Raw genomic sequence first — 16,674 nt, 5'->3', positions numbered from 1 at the left:
GTCAAATTATTTTTTCATGCTTGGGAATTTTTCTGGTACTACTTCTGTGAACAGGATTTTTATGTCTTTTTGTGGTACCTTCTAATTTTTCTTTGATTCAGATTAATCTTTTGTTATTCTTTGCATCATCTAGTAGCTGTGAGGTTGATTTTTTTTTTTGTGGTCCCTTGCTGTTTTAAAAAATTCTTTCATTTGATGATTGCTAATCACAAGCTTGTCTTCTAGATCTGATATTCTAAATTCACATTAGTTGATTCTGCTGTCTCTACTTTCAATAGACTTTTTAATCTCCTGGATATCTGTTTGAATCTGTTTTATAGAATCTCGTTCTTTCTTATGTCAGCATTCGTGTTATCTATCACTTTCTTAAGCTCCTCTGATCTAGATTCACTAACCACATCCTTCATTATGGTCATCATCTCTGTAGTGATCTGTATAATTATTTCTGATATTTTTTCTACAGCCTCATTTAATCTGCTTTGTTACTCCTTGGCTACCATTTTAGAAAGTTCAGCTGGGTGGCATCTGATTTCTGCCACCTCAATTTCCCCTGGGTTTGCTTTTGTCAAGCTAGATGTCTGGGTTTGCATCTAGCTTACATGTTTTCTCATTCTCTGTTTTTAAAAATTTGTTTTCTGCATTGAGGTTTGTAAATTGCTTATGGTAAGTAGCTTCCCATCCAAGTACTAACCAGGCCCAACCCTGCTTAGCTTCCGAGATCAGACGAGATTGGGCGCGTTCAGGGTGGTATGGCTGTAGACGGTAAGTAGCTTTATTAGTAATGTTGGGGCCTCTAATGACTGCTTTTCAGAGATGTCTTCTAGGTGTACCTGGCTTTGGCTCTTGAGTTTGTCCCAAGATCCTGCTTCTTTTAATTTATTAGGGATGAGAAATTATTGTCTGTTTGGTCTGGTACTCAGTTCTTTGATACTGGACAGTGGTATATTTATGACCCCCAGATAATCATGATTTTGGCATACATGGAAGAACAACTGATTGCAACAACTATGTCTCCTTGGCTAAAGTAGTACAACCAGTATTAACAATAGCATCAGGCACATAAAAATGAAAACTTGTGATAACTCTTAGTTTGCCACCTTTAATCATAGGTGCAAGATTTATAGTTGTATAACAAAATCTGAAAGAAACCAGAAAATTATAGACAATAAATACCCCTCAGTAAAATGATTTTACCCTCAGGGAGAAAATTTAAAGGGATGAGAGGAAAAAATAGAAAAATAAAAGAAGAAAAAGACTAGAAGCAAGACTGAAGAACAAGCCAGGTGTGGTGGTGCATGCCTGTAATTGCAGCACTCAGGAGGCTGAGGCAGGAGGATTGTTGCAAGTGCGAGACCAGCCTGGGGTACAAAGTGAGCTCAAGGCCAGCCTGAACTACATAGTGAGACCCTGTCTCAAAGAGAGAGAGAGAGAGAGGAAAAAAAAAGGACAAAGGAAGATTACTCAAGATTTGTGAAATTGATGAGGAAGACAGGACGGAAAGAAAAAAGGAAAAAATATAAACAAGAACAAAACAAAACAAAACAGCTAAAATCAGTGTTAACGTTCATGAAAAAAGACAAAACAAGAAAGAAAAGAAAAGGAAAAAAAACAATGCCAAAAAAAAGTTTCTCTGTGATTTCAAGCCTGTGGTTTTCTCTGAGATCTATAATTTTGTGGTAGTTTCCAATTCAGAGTGTGTCTCTGCTGTCACTGGTAGACAAAGGAGGCAGATACAGCCCAGATCCATGCTGGATGATCCCAGCATGCCTGCAGTAGGATTAGCATGGAGTCCTTCACAATCCCATGAGCCTGCAGTAGGAATAGGGCGGCGTCTTGATTCTGGCACTTTGAACTCCACAGAAATTCAGGCTGATCCTGGCTTCTGTAAGGTGGAGGCCTGAACTGTTCAGCTCTGGGTGTCCCTTGCAGCACGTGTCTTGCAGTTGTCCCTCATCCAGTCAATGGGAGTCCTGAAATGAAGCCAACCCATGGTTCCTGAGGTGAAGCCAGTCCAGGGTTCAGTTGGCCTTTCCCTAAGATGGTGCCTGGTTAAGCACCCTCTCCAGGGTCACGGCATATGCTTGGACTGGAGCCACTTACCTGCTGTTGTAGTGCACCGCATCCACTGCTGTGTTCCACTGCTGTGTTTCTCCCTGGAGGCCTCTGGAGCCACCCACCCTCACTTCATCTCAGTAGCTTTGAGCCTCCTCTGTGGTGCTGCGAGCTGCGAGCTGGGAAGAAAGTGCAGTTTGCTCTGCCTCATTTTTTTGCACTGAGGTCTGCCTTTTCACTTTTCTGTAGGCTCAAATTTTCCCTTCAGATCTTCCTGTGTCTCAGGGATCTCTTTCCTTCCTCTTTTCCTTCCCAAAGTTGTTATATTCCAATGTCTGGATTCTGAGACTCAGAGAGGTTGATTTGTTACTGTTTACCGCTCCACAATCTTGCCAAAAGTTGGTTTCCCATGTAGTATACAAAAAAGTAAAGAAAAAAGAAAAATGGAAATGAAGGAAAAGTAAATACAATAGGAAAAACTAAAGAGAAAACCAAGGGACTTAAGGAGTAGTGGATCTTGGTCAGAGAGTTCTCAGGATTATTGTGCAGGAAGTCCCAGAATGGAAGATATGCAATAGGCCTAGAAGAGAGGATGAAGAAAGGACAAAAAGCAGAAATTACACAGGGTTGTCTGTGAAAATTTTGTTGCGAAGCTTTTGGAGGTTAGAAAAATTTAGAGATAGTTACAAAGAAAATGAAATGAAAAAGAAATCTCCATTTCAGATACAGTGAACAAAACTATTATGTAAGAAAGGAAATAATTATTGGATACCTCTTGGCTGAGCAGCAGAATACTTACACAGTCCTAATTGAAAACAGTTTTAATGAAAAATGATTAATTCATTGGGTTGGAAGAAATACAGAATGTGTACTGAGTTCAATCCTTATCTCACATATAGTTTGAAATAAGGTAAATATTAGATGACATAGTTAAAAGGATTTAAAATGATTGGATTTAGGGAGCAAGATTGGGCCTGGGGAGAAGTTGACAAGCCTTACTTTTAGAAAAACAGCTAAAGAACACTTGCAGATATTGCCTTGATAAAAAGTTAGATGGAAAGAATAAGATAGATTCTTCAAGCAAATTTTAATTGGGGTCACCCTTCCCTGAGGTAATAATATCAAAAATCAATTTTTTTCCTTATTGCTTTTGAATAATGGTGATCTGTAAGGTTACATTCAAGTGGTAATACATGATTTAATTGTTTTCTGACTGGAGGGGCTCTCACCAAATCATCTTGGTTCTTCTTTGATAACCAGAGGTCCCCTCATTCTAAATGCTTCGGGACTCTGCCTTCCCTCTTCATGGTGCCAGTAATCCTAAACTCATTTAGGTAATTAGGATTCCCTTATCTTTGCTTCAGGAATGCCAATAGGGTAGGGATTTCTTTTGCTGATTTCCTACACTTTTCTCTCTTCTCCTTCCCATCCTTTCCATCTCATAGAAATTCAAAGCAGGCACACAGCCACTCGAATTTTCTGCTTTGCCTTTGGCTGAGGTTTTAGCTGGATAGCTCTGCTTTAGGTGAGCATCCCAGTTAAACAGGCATCCTGTTTGGTGCTAGTAGCACAGTGACATAGTTCCTGTCCTCAAGGAATTAATAGGTGAGTAGGGGAGCCAAGAGGTAAATGAGTAAGTAGGTAGTTGAGTAACAGTCTTATACTCAAAGTAGTTGGGCCCGTGGGCCACCCAATCATGAATAAAAAATATTGGGGGAAAGAATACTGAAAGTTCTAAAAAGTAAAACTTGAATATGCTATACACTGAGTCCTATGGTAAATCCAACCAAATGAAGTGGTGTATGTGCCTTACATTAGATATTGTTAGTAATCTATAGATTTAATATGTATGAGGAAAGCTAAGTGCAGTTGTGGACACTTGTAGTCCCAGCTGCTTAGGAGGCTGAGAGGTAGATCCATTGAGCCCAGGAGTTGAAGGCCAGCCTATGCAAAATAGTGAGACCTTGTCTCCAAAAAATAAAATAAAATAAAGTATATGAGAGGATGTGCATGGGTTATATGCAATGCAAATACTATAGCATTTTATATAAGGGACTTGACCAACTGTAGTGTGTAGTATCCTTGAGATGTCCTGGAACCAGTCCTCCAAAGATACTGAGAAATGACTATATATTCTAAATAAAGCACCTATCTGCTTTCTGCGCAGTGAACATTGTGTATAGTGACGTCAAATCTATATAACTTGGTGTATGTGTGTGTGTTTTTTCTTGTAGCTAATAGACCAGTTAAAGCCTGGTGGAAGATTGATATTGCCAGTTGGACCTGCAGGTGGAAACCAGATGTTGGAGCAGTACGATAAGCTACAAGACGGCAGCATCAAAATGAAGCCTCTGATGGGGGTGATATACGTGCCTTTAACAGATAAAGAAAAGCAGTGGTCCAGGTGGAAGTGATTTTCTCTTCTCCTCTTTCTTCTTCCACACATGCAAGGTGAAGGCGTGTGGATTTTAAGACATTAAACTACAAGAGCTTTTTTTTGGTTACCACCTTCATGCTACCCCATTAAAACATCAGAAATTCATTACATTAAGTATGAAATATTTTGCATGGTCTGCTCTTTTTTGGTTTAATTTACGTCATTGGGAAAGGGAGGGTGAGACTTGGTTGGCACAGAGGTTTTTGTCTTTAAAGAGACTTTTAGTCATAATTTAGTATTTCCTAAAGATATTTTATTCATTATCAGCCACTGTTTTTCTGTATGTGTAAGTCATTTTTATAGCTGCTGTGTGGGCAAGGAAACTTCAGTCTGGGAAAGGAAGGGGCCATCATATGCTGCCTCGTTCAGTCCCTATTTTACCATTGTTATAAAAAGAAGGGGAAGATACAGTTGTCCCAGTTTTCAAGAGTGTCAGAATCCCAGAGAGGATGTTCTACCTTTTGGCTTGATTTTTCTCTCTCACTTAATTTATCTTTGTGACACCTGCAAATTTTATATTCAGGGGGCTGGGGATTTAGCTCAGCGGCAAAAGCGCCTGCCTGGCAAGCGCAAGGTCGTGAGTTCGGTTCCCGGTACCGGAGAAAAACCAAAAAAAAAATAAAAATAAAAAAAAAAAAAAATTTTATATTCAGCCATCAATTTAGGGCCACTGTGAGGAATAAACATCTCACCATCCTATATACTAGGCCAGCCAGTTGATAAGTTATTCTGGCTAAGTTCCTGGGGAAGGGTGGTATTCTGTAAGCTCCCCAGTGAGTGTCCAGGTCTCACACACCCACCCCGAGGGCAGCAGCATGCAGCGCAGCACCATCTCACACAGCATGGCTCCTTAGAAATACGACTGCTTTGGTTTTGTGTTGCATAACCTGACTGTTTTGTTTGAAGCCAAGATTTCTCTTCACCTTTTCTCTCTTGTCTACTCCCTTGAGGTGGAGGCAGTGAGACCAGTGCACAGAAGTGTTATTAGCTAAGGCTACTTGAAGTTAGAAGCCAAGATAAGTGAGGCTTTACACTTTCCTTCTCTTAGGGTCTATTTTCAGTAGACAAAATGATTCTTGTTTTAAGATGATCATCTTCGTAGTAAACACGTGGTAATTATAAGTTCAATTTTGTTTTCTGTAAAGAGGAAGGGCAATTTTAAAATGAATGTTTAATTGCAGAAATGATAATGAATCTAATTCAGTTTGTGCAAAACAATGTTTTACTTTTAACTAAATGCATCTTGGCCTTTTCCAAGATAGCTTACTAGGAACTGCATTTTATTCTTCATTATATAGTTACAGCTATTTTCTTGGAAATCTTTTTTTATTTGTTTGTTTGTTTTTGATTTTTGCAATAGGGTCTCACTATATAGTGCAGGCTGGTCTTGAACTTGCTTATGTAGCCCAGGTTGGCCTCAAACTCACAGCAATCCTCCTACCTCAGCCTCTCAAATGGTGAGATTATAGGCGGGAGCTACCAGACCTGGCTATTTTCTTTGAATTCAAACCTGGAGCACAACTTATTTTTTTTTTTCTGAGACAGAGTCTTGCTATATTGCCCACACTAGCTTTAAACTCAAGGTGCCCCCTTGTCAACCTCCCCTTATAGGTTGTGCCACTGTGCTAGCTTAGCACAACTACTTCTTTTAAAAATACTTTTTAAAAAACTTTTGGCTTTTTCAGTTAGAGTCAGATGTACAGTAGTTATTAACACTAATTACAACCTTCATTTTGCTTCTAATTTGCTTCAAATGCTACATAATTGTGTGATTATCTTTGTTTGTAAAAGGGACAAATAATTTCACTTAAATAACTAGTTTGATCTCAAGTAAGAGTTCATACTTTCTTTAGTAAATTTGAAATATTCAATTTTATACAAAATAAAGGCATTAAACATCCCATTTATAATTTAATGATGAAGGAATTACAAAAAGGTATTTTATTTTTACAACCAAAAGCAGATTAACCATGAAGCTAATGATGCTGATGCTTCAGAGACCTTGTTTGTCGAGGTCCTCCCCGGCCCTAAATTTATAAGCAGTAATTCTTTTCATAGAGAAGCTCCCCTTGTCCAGAATTACATAAACTTTAGCCCCCTCCCCACAAAGCCTGAATCTACCCCCAATAAAACCAAACTGTTCATGCAGAAAATTTAGAATAATTTTTAAGTTTATGAACAATTAGTCCTTTACTGAACATGTAAATGTATACTGTTGGACTGGAGGTATAGCTCAGTGGTAGAGCTCTTGCCTCGCATGCACAGAGCACTGGGTTCAATTCCCAGCACTGCAGAAACAAAAACAAGACAACAACCACAACAAAAATTCATCTGAGAAGATGTAAATGAAGGTAATACAACTTACTTTTCAAAAATAAAAACTTTAGACTTGTTTTTATAGACTTCATGTTTTAAAACATGAATAGTTTTGCATGTTTTCATCATCGGAGAACATTTCTCTAGTTGTACCAGGATTTTTCTGTTGTCTTTCTGTTTAAATACATTTTTCTATATCCATAGATGTGGGTGTAATTACAAAGATACTCATATAGTTGATTTTAATTCTGGAAGTTTACAGATTATAGCAATGTAATTAGGCTGGGCGTGGTGGCGCACGCCTGTAATCCCAGCACTTGGGAGGCTGAGGCAGGAGGATTGCTGCGAGTTCGAGACCAGCCTGGGCTACAAAGTGAGTTCAAGGCTGACCTGAACTGCATAGCAAGACCCTGTCTCAAAAAGACAAAAAAAACCATGAACAACAACAACAACAAAACAAAACCAATATAACTAAAAGTGAAATAAAATCTAGAAAATAAGTTGGTAAAAAACACCATATTAAATTTTTTTTGTTGTGGAAGTTGCTTGAAAATAGAATGTTGGAGGAGATACAATACTGACAATAACTACTTTAGTCTGCTGTTTCTGTTTGTGTTCATAAAATGTGTCAAGTTAGGGCCTAGGTAGGAAACAGAAGGAATAGTCAGCTAGGGTTTTGAAGTGATTTCAATGAAGAGACTTTTCAGAGAACTATGGCAAAGGTTATGGGAACCAGTAAAGGATATCTGCTCAGGGATCAGGAGCACGTGGGATAATCCAGGAAGTATTTACCTCTCTTGGCCAAATGGGGAAAGGGAAGGATGCAGTTTTAGTGGCAGTCATTGGAGGAGGGACAATTAGGGTGAGATGTGGGAAGGATGGGGATGACAGCGTAGTGATAGAGGGAAGTGGCCATGACCATCCGCTCCCCTGGCAGGATGTCATAGGGCCAGACGTAGCTGGAAGTCAGAGGAAGGGGCCTTGTGACAGGTATGGTCTGAAATAATTTCTTATCGTTACCTTTTCCCCTGCTTTATTTTTCCTTTCATTTCTTTTTCTTTCTGCACTGTTATCCAGGCTGGCCTTCAGCTATCGGGCTCAGGCGATCTTCTTGTCTCAGTCTCCTCAGTAGCTGGGACTGCAGGACTGTGCTCCCAGGCCTGGCTGTACTGGTTCTTTTAAAATACAGGTTTGGATAGATCTGAGAGGACATCTAGTTTTTGTGTGGTCTGTTTCTGTTCCTTTTAGGCCAGTCTATGCTTGAAGTGTTCTTGACAAAAAAAAAAAAAAAAAAAAAAGGTTTAAAATACCTTTGGAAAAGCAGCATCTGATACTTTTCTTTGGCAGTTCTGTTAAATATTTTCCAGTGTAACCGTTTCTCTTTCCCTCCTTCTTTCCCTTCTTATGAATGCCACACCTGGCTGAGAACCTTCTTAGTGTCGTTTACAAGCTTGGCAAGCTGTGCTCACTGTGCCAGCCACTGTTCTAAGTGCCGGGAATCTTCAGCTGTGGATTTGAAGTGATTGTTTTGAAGGAGACCCAAACAAATATCATGACCAACAGGCACTTGCAGTGCGGGATGTTTTGACTTGCAGTAGACACCAACTGAAGTGTTCAAGCCAGGCCAGAGGGATAACTGGCTCTTGCATAGAAGATAAATTGGAAAAGGATAAAACCCGAGTTAGGTACAGCTGGTGATTGTAGCATTTCAAGGGTGAAAAGTGATGGTAGCCAGAATTAAGGCAAGGGAACTGATAACTACGTCTAAAATTTGTCGCTGTTTTCTAAGGTGCATTAAAAGTTCTTTGATCAGCTTCGTGCTAGGCAGGATGATTTGTACTTTTTCAGTTTTCCTTCAGGGTTAATTTAACAAACCATCCTAGTGCTTCCCTAGGTACCGTAGCTTGTTTCTCACCTGCTTGCCATCTTTCTTGTACAGTGGAATGCAGAGTGAGTCACATGTTTGGGTGAGGATGACAGCCACCTTGGGCCAAGGAGACATGACAGAAACTATAGTTAAGAAAATTGTAACTAATGAGCATGCTGAATTTTAGTAAGCTCTAAACCCAAATGTAGGTTTGAGTCTCCTTATATATACTTTGGTGAGCTGATAGGAGAGAGAGAGAATGCCAGGTCTGTAGGCCATTCTCTGGGATTATGTTTATGACTGTATTGTATGTAAAAGCTGTGCTAGGTACCTCAGAAGTATACATTAAATTTTGTTTATGTTTAAATATTTTTATGTAGAAACTGTTTTGTTAATCTGATAAAAGTGTTGTTTCCATTTTTACTACCCACAAGAGTCACTGCAGTGGCTTATTTCTAGTGTGAGGAATGTTTCAGGATTATCAGGTGTCATGTATACATGCAGAAGGATGTAATGGCTTGATTGTGCATTTCTAAAATTGATAGTGTAGGTTCTGGGGTATCTTACTGTGTTCCATACCCTATATTGTTCCTTTTTACTTTCTTTATAGGTGTTACAATATTATGATATATTTTATATCTTTAAAGGCAGAGATATATTCTGTTGCTTTTGGAGTTTTTTTTAATGTCTGAATGCTTTATATAAAGCAAATTATATAAAAATCCTATTACCTCAGAACATGCATAAAAATTAATAAGAACTTTCATGGATTTTGATTGTTTCCTGGTAGTGTATCTTTTCATTTGTTCCTGGTAAAGAATGTATGAAACCCAATGTTACTAGCATGGAATTATTAAAACCTAATGTAATAAATTTATAGTTATTAAACTAGTGAATATATTTAGCACATATATAGCAGGTTTTTTGTTTTTTTTTTTGAGACAGGGTTTTGCTATGTAGTGCAGGCTGGCCTTAAACTCACTATGTAGCTCAGGTTGGCCTTGAGCTCATGGTGATCCTCCTGCCTCAGCCTTCCTAGTGTGGAGATTACATACCGCCCCCCAAGTACTGAGGATTGAACTCATGACCGTGTGCTTGCCGGGCAGGTGCTGTGCTAAATCCCCAGCCCCAAATTCTTTTTGTTTGTTTGTTTTTTCCTGAAAAATAGTTGTTTTTGGTACCGGGGATCGAACTCACAACCTTGCGCTTGCCAGGCGGGCATTTATGCCACTGAGCTATAGCCCCAGCCCTAGTGCTGAGGTTACAAACATGAGCCACCATACCCGGCCTCCTGAAGAATTATTTTTTAGTGGAGAGGATATTTGTTGATTGAGTGTTAAGATTTGTACAATATCTTTAATGCCTGGCAACAGATAAATAAAATGTTACTATAATTTAACACAACTGGGCGTGGTGGTACATGCCTGTAATCCCAGCACACAGGAGGCTGAGGCAGGAGGATTGTTGTGAGTTCAAGACTAGGTGGTATAGCTCAGCGGCACAGCGCCTGCCTCGCAAGGGCAAGGTCCTGAGTTCAATTCCTGGTACCAAAAGAAAAAAAAAAAAAAGACGTGACCAAGGCCTGCTGTGTGGGATGTGATGGGCTGCCAGGTCCTGGTTAGGGTGGACGGCCGGTAGGATGGAGGCAACTTTGGAGCAGCACTTGGAGGACACAATGAAGAATCCATCCATTGTTGGAGTCCTGTGTACAGATTCAGAAGGACTTAATCTGGGTTGCCATGGGACACTGCCAGATGAGCATGCTAAGGTGATATCTGTTCTGGCTCAACAAGCAGCTAAACTGACCTCTGACCCCACTGATACTCCTGTGGTGTGTTTAGAATCAGATAATGGGAACATTATGATCCAGAAACATGATAGCATCATGGTGGCAGTACACAAAATGGCCTCTCAATGTCACGTCAGTTCTTCAGCACCCCTTCATTGAGACTTAATCCTGCCTGTTAATCACCTTGTAAAACTATTATAGTTGCATTGGTTAGGCCCTTCATCTGATGTGCACTGGGCACTTTTGTATTTATTTTACTGTAAGTTGCTTTTTAACCAACCTATCAGAATATTAGTAGGAAAGGATCATGTTTTGAGGCAGCAGATACAGGTTATTTTGTATATAGAATTTTACATTCAATAAATCTGTATAGAGGGGAAAAAAAAAAAAAAACAGCCTAGGCTACAAAGTGAGTTCAAGGCCAGCCTGAACTGTATAATGAATGTATCAAAAAGACAAAGAAAAACACAGTATGTTGGTAGGGAGTATAACTCAGTAGTAGAGTGCTTGCCAAGCACGCATGGGGGTCTGGGTTTGATCTCCAGCACTACAGAAAAATAAAACTATCTTTAATTCATATTTAAAAAGGCAGAAGTGAATTTCTTTTAGTTTGCAAATAGAGCACTTTGTAGAACTTTTTATGCAAATTATGATGTTTACACAAATTTAAGTAAAAACTTCTGTGAAAATTATAATACTGTTATAGAACATTTTAAGAAAGATTAAAAATCTAGTATTGAATGATAAAGGCAGCTATGGGAGAAGTAATTCTAAAAGTATTTTATTGTACTGTTTACAAAATCAGTATTGGAAAAAAAAAACAAACACACCACTTACCTGAGAAATATAATCTCTTTATCTTATTTCCCTTCAAATTTCCTTTAACAGTTTGTTCAAAACGTTTCATTTTTTAAGAGTTAGGTTTACAGGATAGTGTTTAAAAAATCCCAATCTCTTCACCTGGAATCACCAGTTATTACCACTTTTCCACATTTCCCTTCTCGTTTCCTCATCCTCCATACATATACACATTTTTTCCCCTGAATCATTCAAGATTTAATTGCAAAGATCATAGTTCTTTCTCCCTAAAGTTGAGTGATGTTGGAATGTTTAACAGTGTTTTTGTCACTCATGTTATCCTCAGCATGAGGCTGTTAGGCTTTTCTGGTAAACTTAAGTGATTTTTTTTCAGGTTTAACAGTTTAACGGAGATAGGATTTATATTCCATACAGCTTATTCTAGACTGCATTTTTATTCCTTCCTTCCTCTCACTGGCAGTTGCTGGCACAGTGCTGCACCTGGCTGAGCGAGTGGTTTCTTTTGGAGCTGATAAAACTGCCTTATGAAATCAGCTGACAGGTATAACATACCTACAGGTGATATGTTTTCTCCCAGAGTTTGGATTGAGACTGACCCTCTCCACAAGTGATAGACACTCTAAGGAAAAGACTACTTTTTTTATCCAATTTTGTGAATATAACTTACAAAAAGATCATCTGAACTCTAAATACGCAAATCATTTTATAATAAAGTGTGAGCAAGATGATTCTAGATCTAGAAGTTAGAATTTTTCTGCAGTTTTTTTTTTTATCTCAAAGGAAGAAATCTATCTTTAGAAGTAAAAAAATAAAGAACTCAGGCCTTTAGGTTTTATATTTCATTTTGGAGTAGCATGAAAGGTGTTTGGAAAGACTGACTTCTATTTTTGCTTTAATTTGCAATTGTTTGTGCTTTAATTTCTTTTAATATATTACTCAGGGCTTAGTGCATTTTTACTGGCTGAAGCATTGTGTCTAAACTAATAGCCACATTTTACAGTGTGTAACTCTCCCTTATATTTTTCTCTTTTTTTTTTTTCCAGGGATGAGCTGTAAAAGCAACATCAGCTTGACCAGTCTATAATATTGCAGTGGATTGCTCATCTTGGTCCTTAAAGCTCTTTGAAAACCAACAGCATCACAGCTTGTTTTGGACTTTGTTACACTATTATTTTCAGCATGAAAATGTGTGGTTTTGTAAGGTTTTCTAATACTTCAGAGAGGCACAGAACCAAATTGGTGGAGGAAGGATGCAAAGTATCCTAAAGTGTATGATCACTTTTACATGCCCACATTTTACTTTAAAATATTAAAAGAAGGGGTTCTGCAAAATTGAAACAATAGTTTATGAATTGATTTTGAGGAGTGATTTTTCTTTTCTTGGATATTTAATTCTTCCAATGTTAATTTACCAGGTCTTTTGTGCATCAGATAACACCACCATTTACAAGTTAAGACTCTTGGTATTTGGTTATCTGTTAGATACTACTAAGAATATAGAGATGAGCTTTCTTTTTAAAGCTTTTGATGTGGTGTCATAGAATAGCATGTTGTAGATACAATCAGCTGCTTTGTTACCTTAAAAGTAGGTATTTGTAAATATTGAAACTTAAAATGGCAGTTGATGTCCAGTAAACAGATGTTCAGATTGGACATAACTGACATAGTTCTTTCTTTTCTCTAAAAATGATAGGAGACTTGTAGCTCACTATTATTTTTTCTGTTTCTAGTTTGCTGCTGATAATGTATATGAATCTAACCTGCTGTGTAAGCTGTGTGGTAGTGACTGCACAGTTTATGCAGTACTGCTTTGCCAAATAAAGTTAAAAGCAAAAGAAGTATGGGTGGTGTTTGAATCTAGGTGAAAGAACAGCAGGTCCACCAGCTCAAGCATGCTGAGACCACAGAGGAAGAGTCGTTTCTCTGCTGCTCCATTTTGTGAAATCTGACAGTTAAACAGTGTTAATTCACCTGTATGTTGTAGAATGTAAGTAACTACATTTCTGCAGGGCAAGGACTGTATTTTGTTCCCCAGTTCTCTCTGCCTACTTACTCCAGGGCTCGTCGTTTAGTGCAGTTAATGCTGAGTGAGTGAGTGGGTGAATGAATTCATGTCAGAGCAGAGCACGACTGAGGACAAACACACCCAAAGCCCTCCCTCACCTACAACAGCTTCATTAATATAATGACTACAGAGTGTGTTTCTAAGAAAGTAGTGGCACTTTGGGATCTTGTGTAAATGTGGTTTTATACATTTTGTAAGAAGATAGTTTTTCTAGGGATTGTAGAACTTGAGGAAATAATAGAAGCTGTAGAAAAAGCAGAACTAGCACTCCTGGCAAAGCCATTCTAAAGCTGGGGGCAAGTCTTTATAATTCTGTGAAGGAGATCTTTAGTGAGCTTGTGACACAACCTTCCCCACTTTTAAATATTATTTTTTCTTTAAAATTGCTTTTAAAAATCAGGAGTACATCCTTTTATATGTGTCTTTACTCCAGGGCTCGTCATTTAGTGCAGTTAATGCTGAATGAGTGAGTGGGTGAGTGAATTAATGTCAAAGCAGAGCAAGACAGAGGATAAACACACCTAAAGCTCTCCCTCATCTGCAATACATTCATTCATATAATGACTACAGAGTGTGTTTCTAATTTTCTTTTAAAATTAAGTAAGTTCTAAACTTGTCCACTAGTCTGGGTTCTTCCTAACTATTACCAGCATTTTATTGTATGTAATAGGTTTTAGGGATAGAAAAAGGCACTCTCAAGGAGTCTACAGTCTAGTGGAGTGTATCCCAGTTTTTAGGTATAATAAGACAGACTCACCTGATGGTACAAAAGTTATACTTCAAACATTTTTCAACCATTACTTTTGGATGTTATACCTTTATTTTTTTAAAGACAGGTTGCACTCCGTAATTTAGTCTGGCCTTGAACTTGCTATGTGTCCCAGGCTGACCTTGAACTTGTGGCAGTCCTCCTGCCTCAGCCTCTCAAGTGCTGAGTAAATGTTACATATTTATGAATTAAAATTTTAGGATGCTGAACGAACAGGATGAACTTTTAGGGAGCACCACTAAATGGGTAAAGATCATAATAATGGATTTTAGCTAAGTCTAAGTACTTTTTTTATAAAAAGAACTGAATTTATGAAAGTATAGGTTAAGATAAAAATACCTTGTTAATCTTCAGTATTTTTTTTTTTTTTTTGTCTTTTTGAGACAGGGTTTCACTTTGCAGTTCAGGCTGGCTTTGAACTCACTTAGTAGCCTAAGCTGGCCTCAAACTCACAGCAATCCTCCTGCCTCAGCTTCCTGAGTGCTGGGATTATAAGTGTGTGCCACCATGCCCAGCAGTATTCATAATTTCTAAAATGTTTTAACGTTTTATTTTTTCTTAAGAGGAATTATTCCTTTATATAATAAGGGCAGCAGTGAAAATATTTCAGAAATTCCAGTGTAGTAAGATCTATCCAAACAAGATATTTTATATTCATTGGGTCTCATTAAATGCCAAATGTAATTGTTGAATATGAGTTTGTATTGTGGGTTTCAACTCTTTCCCAGCCAGTCACATTGAAAATGACACTCACTGGATTCTAAAATAGAAAAATTATTTTAGTAATAACCTAATAGTCGTAAAATCTTTGAAGCTGTTCTTGGTGGGTAAGTCCAGCCAGAATTTTACAGGGTTTTGTGTTTTGCTTGTTGTTTGACTAGAGAGGTGGATGATTCTGGTTTTCAGTTGAATGTTAAATTTTCCAGTTGTTGGTTTGGCACTAAAAGAACTCATGTGAGTGTAGTAACTTGAGTACTAATACTATAAACAAATAATATGAGTGATTTTTTTTTTAAATGCTCAAAATGGGCCAGTAAGTTATTTTCGCTAAGTGCAGAAATTCTTGCGGCATGTAAATACTTTTGTTTAATTTACTATGTTCTTAATGAACTGTATTCACTAAGACACTGAGTTCTGACCAGATTCCAGTTGTATTTTTGTGAATTTCTCCTGCCCTGCTTAGAGTCAGCGGAAGGAGCCCTTTTGATGAAAACTGTGGCTCTAGGAACTTTGCATTTGTGTACGTATTATGTAATAAAAAGGAGGTCAAGTAATTTCTTTATCCTTAACTCTTCTAATATTATTGCTGCTAAGAGTACTTGCTGGCTCCCCACGCTGAGCTTTGTCTTTTTAACATTTTTTGTTTGGGTAAGTACTCTTTGAAATGGCTCCTTGCTCACAGGAGAGAAAACAGTAACGTGTGTGACCCCACTCACTTCCCATGTGGGTTGGCACACTTCGCCAGTGAGTCTCCTCTCTTTCCCTTCCTGTTTTTTGTCTCCTGTCAACACGAAGGCACATTCGAGGGCTGCTGACGAATTCATTCTCACTTAGGAGGTGTCCCAGTAGCTTGGGTATCGCAGTTTTTTCCCCTAAGGTTAAGGTGATGGCAGTACTGAGGACATTTCCTTATGAGGGCAGAATCCAGGGGCTTGGGGGGCTGAGGATATTTATATTTGCATTTCAACACCATAAGAACTTTGCATGTTCCTCAAAGTGTTATATCTTAAGGGATAATTCATTTTGCTATCACTCCTTTTATTTTGCTAAGTGGTGTTTGATTATTTAGGTTTTTTTTTCCTTCCACTGTAATTATTCCGTCATGATTTTGCCTAGAAATTATATTATGGATCAGAGACTGCAGAATTTCTATGTGAACACTAGCGTGTAGGTTTTTAGTTGGACAAAGACTTACTTTCTCGGGGAGAAAGGCCTTCCTTTCTTAGGATTTCTTTCAATTTAGGAGATGGGCAATATCATTAGATAATTAGCCCAGGAAGTTGCAGGTAGGGCTTTTACAGTGTCAAGATTATTACTGTGTTTCCCACCCTCAGAGACAGATTTCTGAGGCAGGCCTTAGATTGGGTAGTTCATAGTTCTGATTTCTTCTGTATACAACTCTTTAGATAATAAGTACATTTTGAGATTCCCCAAATATTTCAGTACTCTTTGATTTATTTGCATTTTTTGGTTTTAAGTCATATGAAATGATGACCATGAAAATGAGAGTACTTTTTAAAAAAGCCTTTATACTTAACGCAATTTTTCCTAAACTTTGCTGTAATCCCAGCACTCAGGAGGCTAAGGCAGGAAAAATATCGTAAGTTTGAAGCCAGCCTAGTGAGTTCAAGGCCAGCCTGAATTACATAGCAAGACCCTGACCCTCTCCCCCAAATTAAAATTTGCTTTAAGTAGTTTCCTCAGTTTAACTTTATGGACAGATCTTATGTTCTGCCCATAAAGTTAAAGACTGAAATAATATATGTTGATTTTTCTAACTTGCAGTGTCGTGACATAATATCAGAATTAAAATATCTAGAAATGAAAACATTTAGGTCTA

At 38.1% G+C, this 16,674-nt stretch overlaps 1 protein-coding gene across 5 annotated transcripts in view; it reads left to right on the top strand.

Annotated features, from left to right (window-relative positions):
• The window catches only part of Pcmt1 (protein-L-isoaspartate (D-aspartate) O-methyltransferase), a 51,749-nt gene extending 38,631 nt beyond the window's left edge, over positions 1–13,118 (top strand). For 2 of the 5 annotated variants that reach the window (XR_261984.2, XR_261983.2), the window contains 3 exons: positions 4,287–4,456; positions 11,741–11,821; positions 12,324–13,118. Coding sequence is in view for 3 of the 5 variants with exons in the window: in XM_005390593.2 (XP_005390650.1) it covers positions 4,287–4,456; positions 12,324–12,336 (183 nt within the window). In the remaining 2 variants the exon portion in view is untranslated. Of the gene's footprint in view, positions 1–4,286; positions 4,615–11,740; positions 11,822–12,323 lie in introns of those variants that run through there. The other 3 variants (XM_005390593.2, XM_005390594.2, XM_013517318.1) reach the window with 3 other exon arrangements.
• The last annotated feature ends 3,556 nt before the right edge of the window (positions 13,119–16,674 follow it).

Source organism: Chinchilla lanigera, unplaced genomic scaffold (genome assembly GCF_000276665.1).
Source record: "Chinchilla lanigera isolate Chin_1 unplaced genomic scaffold, ChiLan1.0 scaffold00038, whole genome shotgun sequence".
NCBI classification, from domain to species: Eukaryota; Metazoa; Chordata; class Mammalia; order Rodentia; family Chinchillidae; genus Chinchilla; species Chinchilla lanigera.
This window is presented reverse-complemented; position numbering and strand designations above follow the sequence as displayed.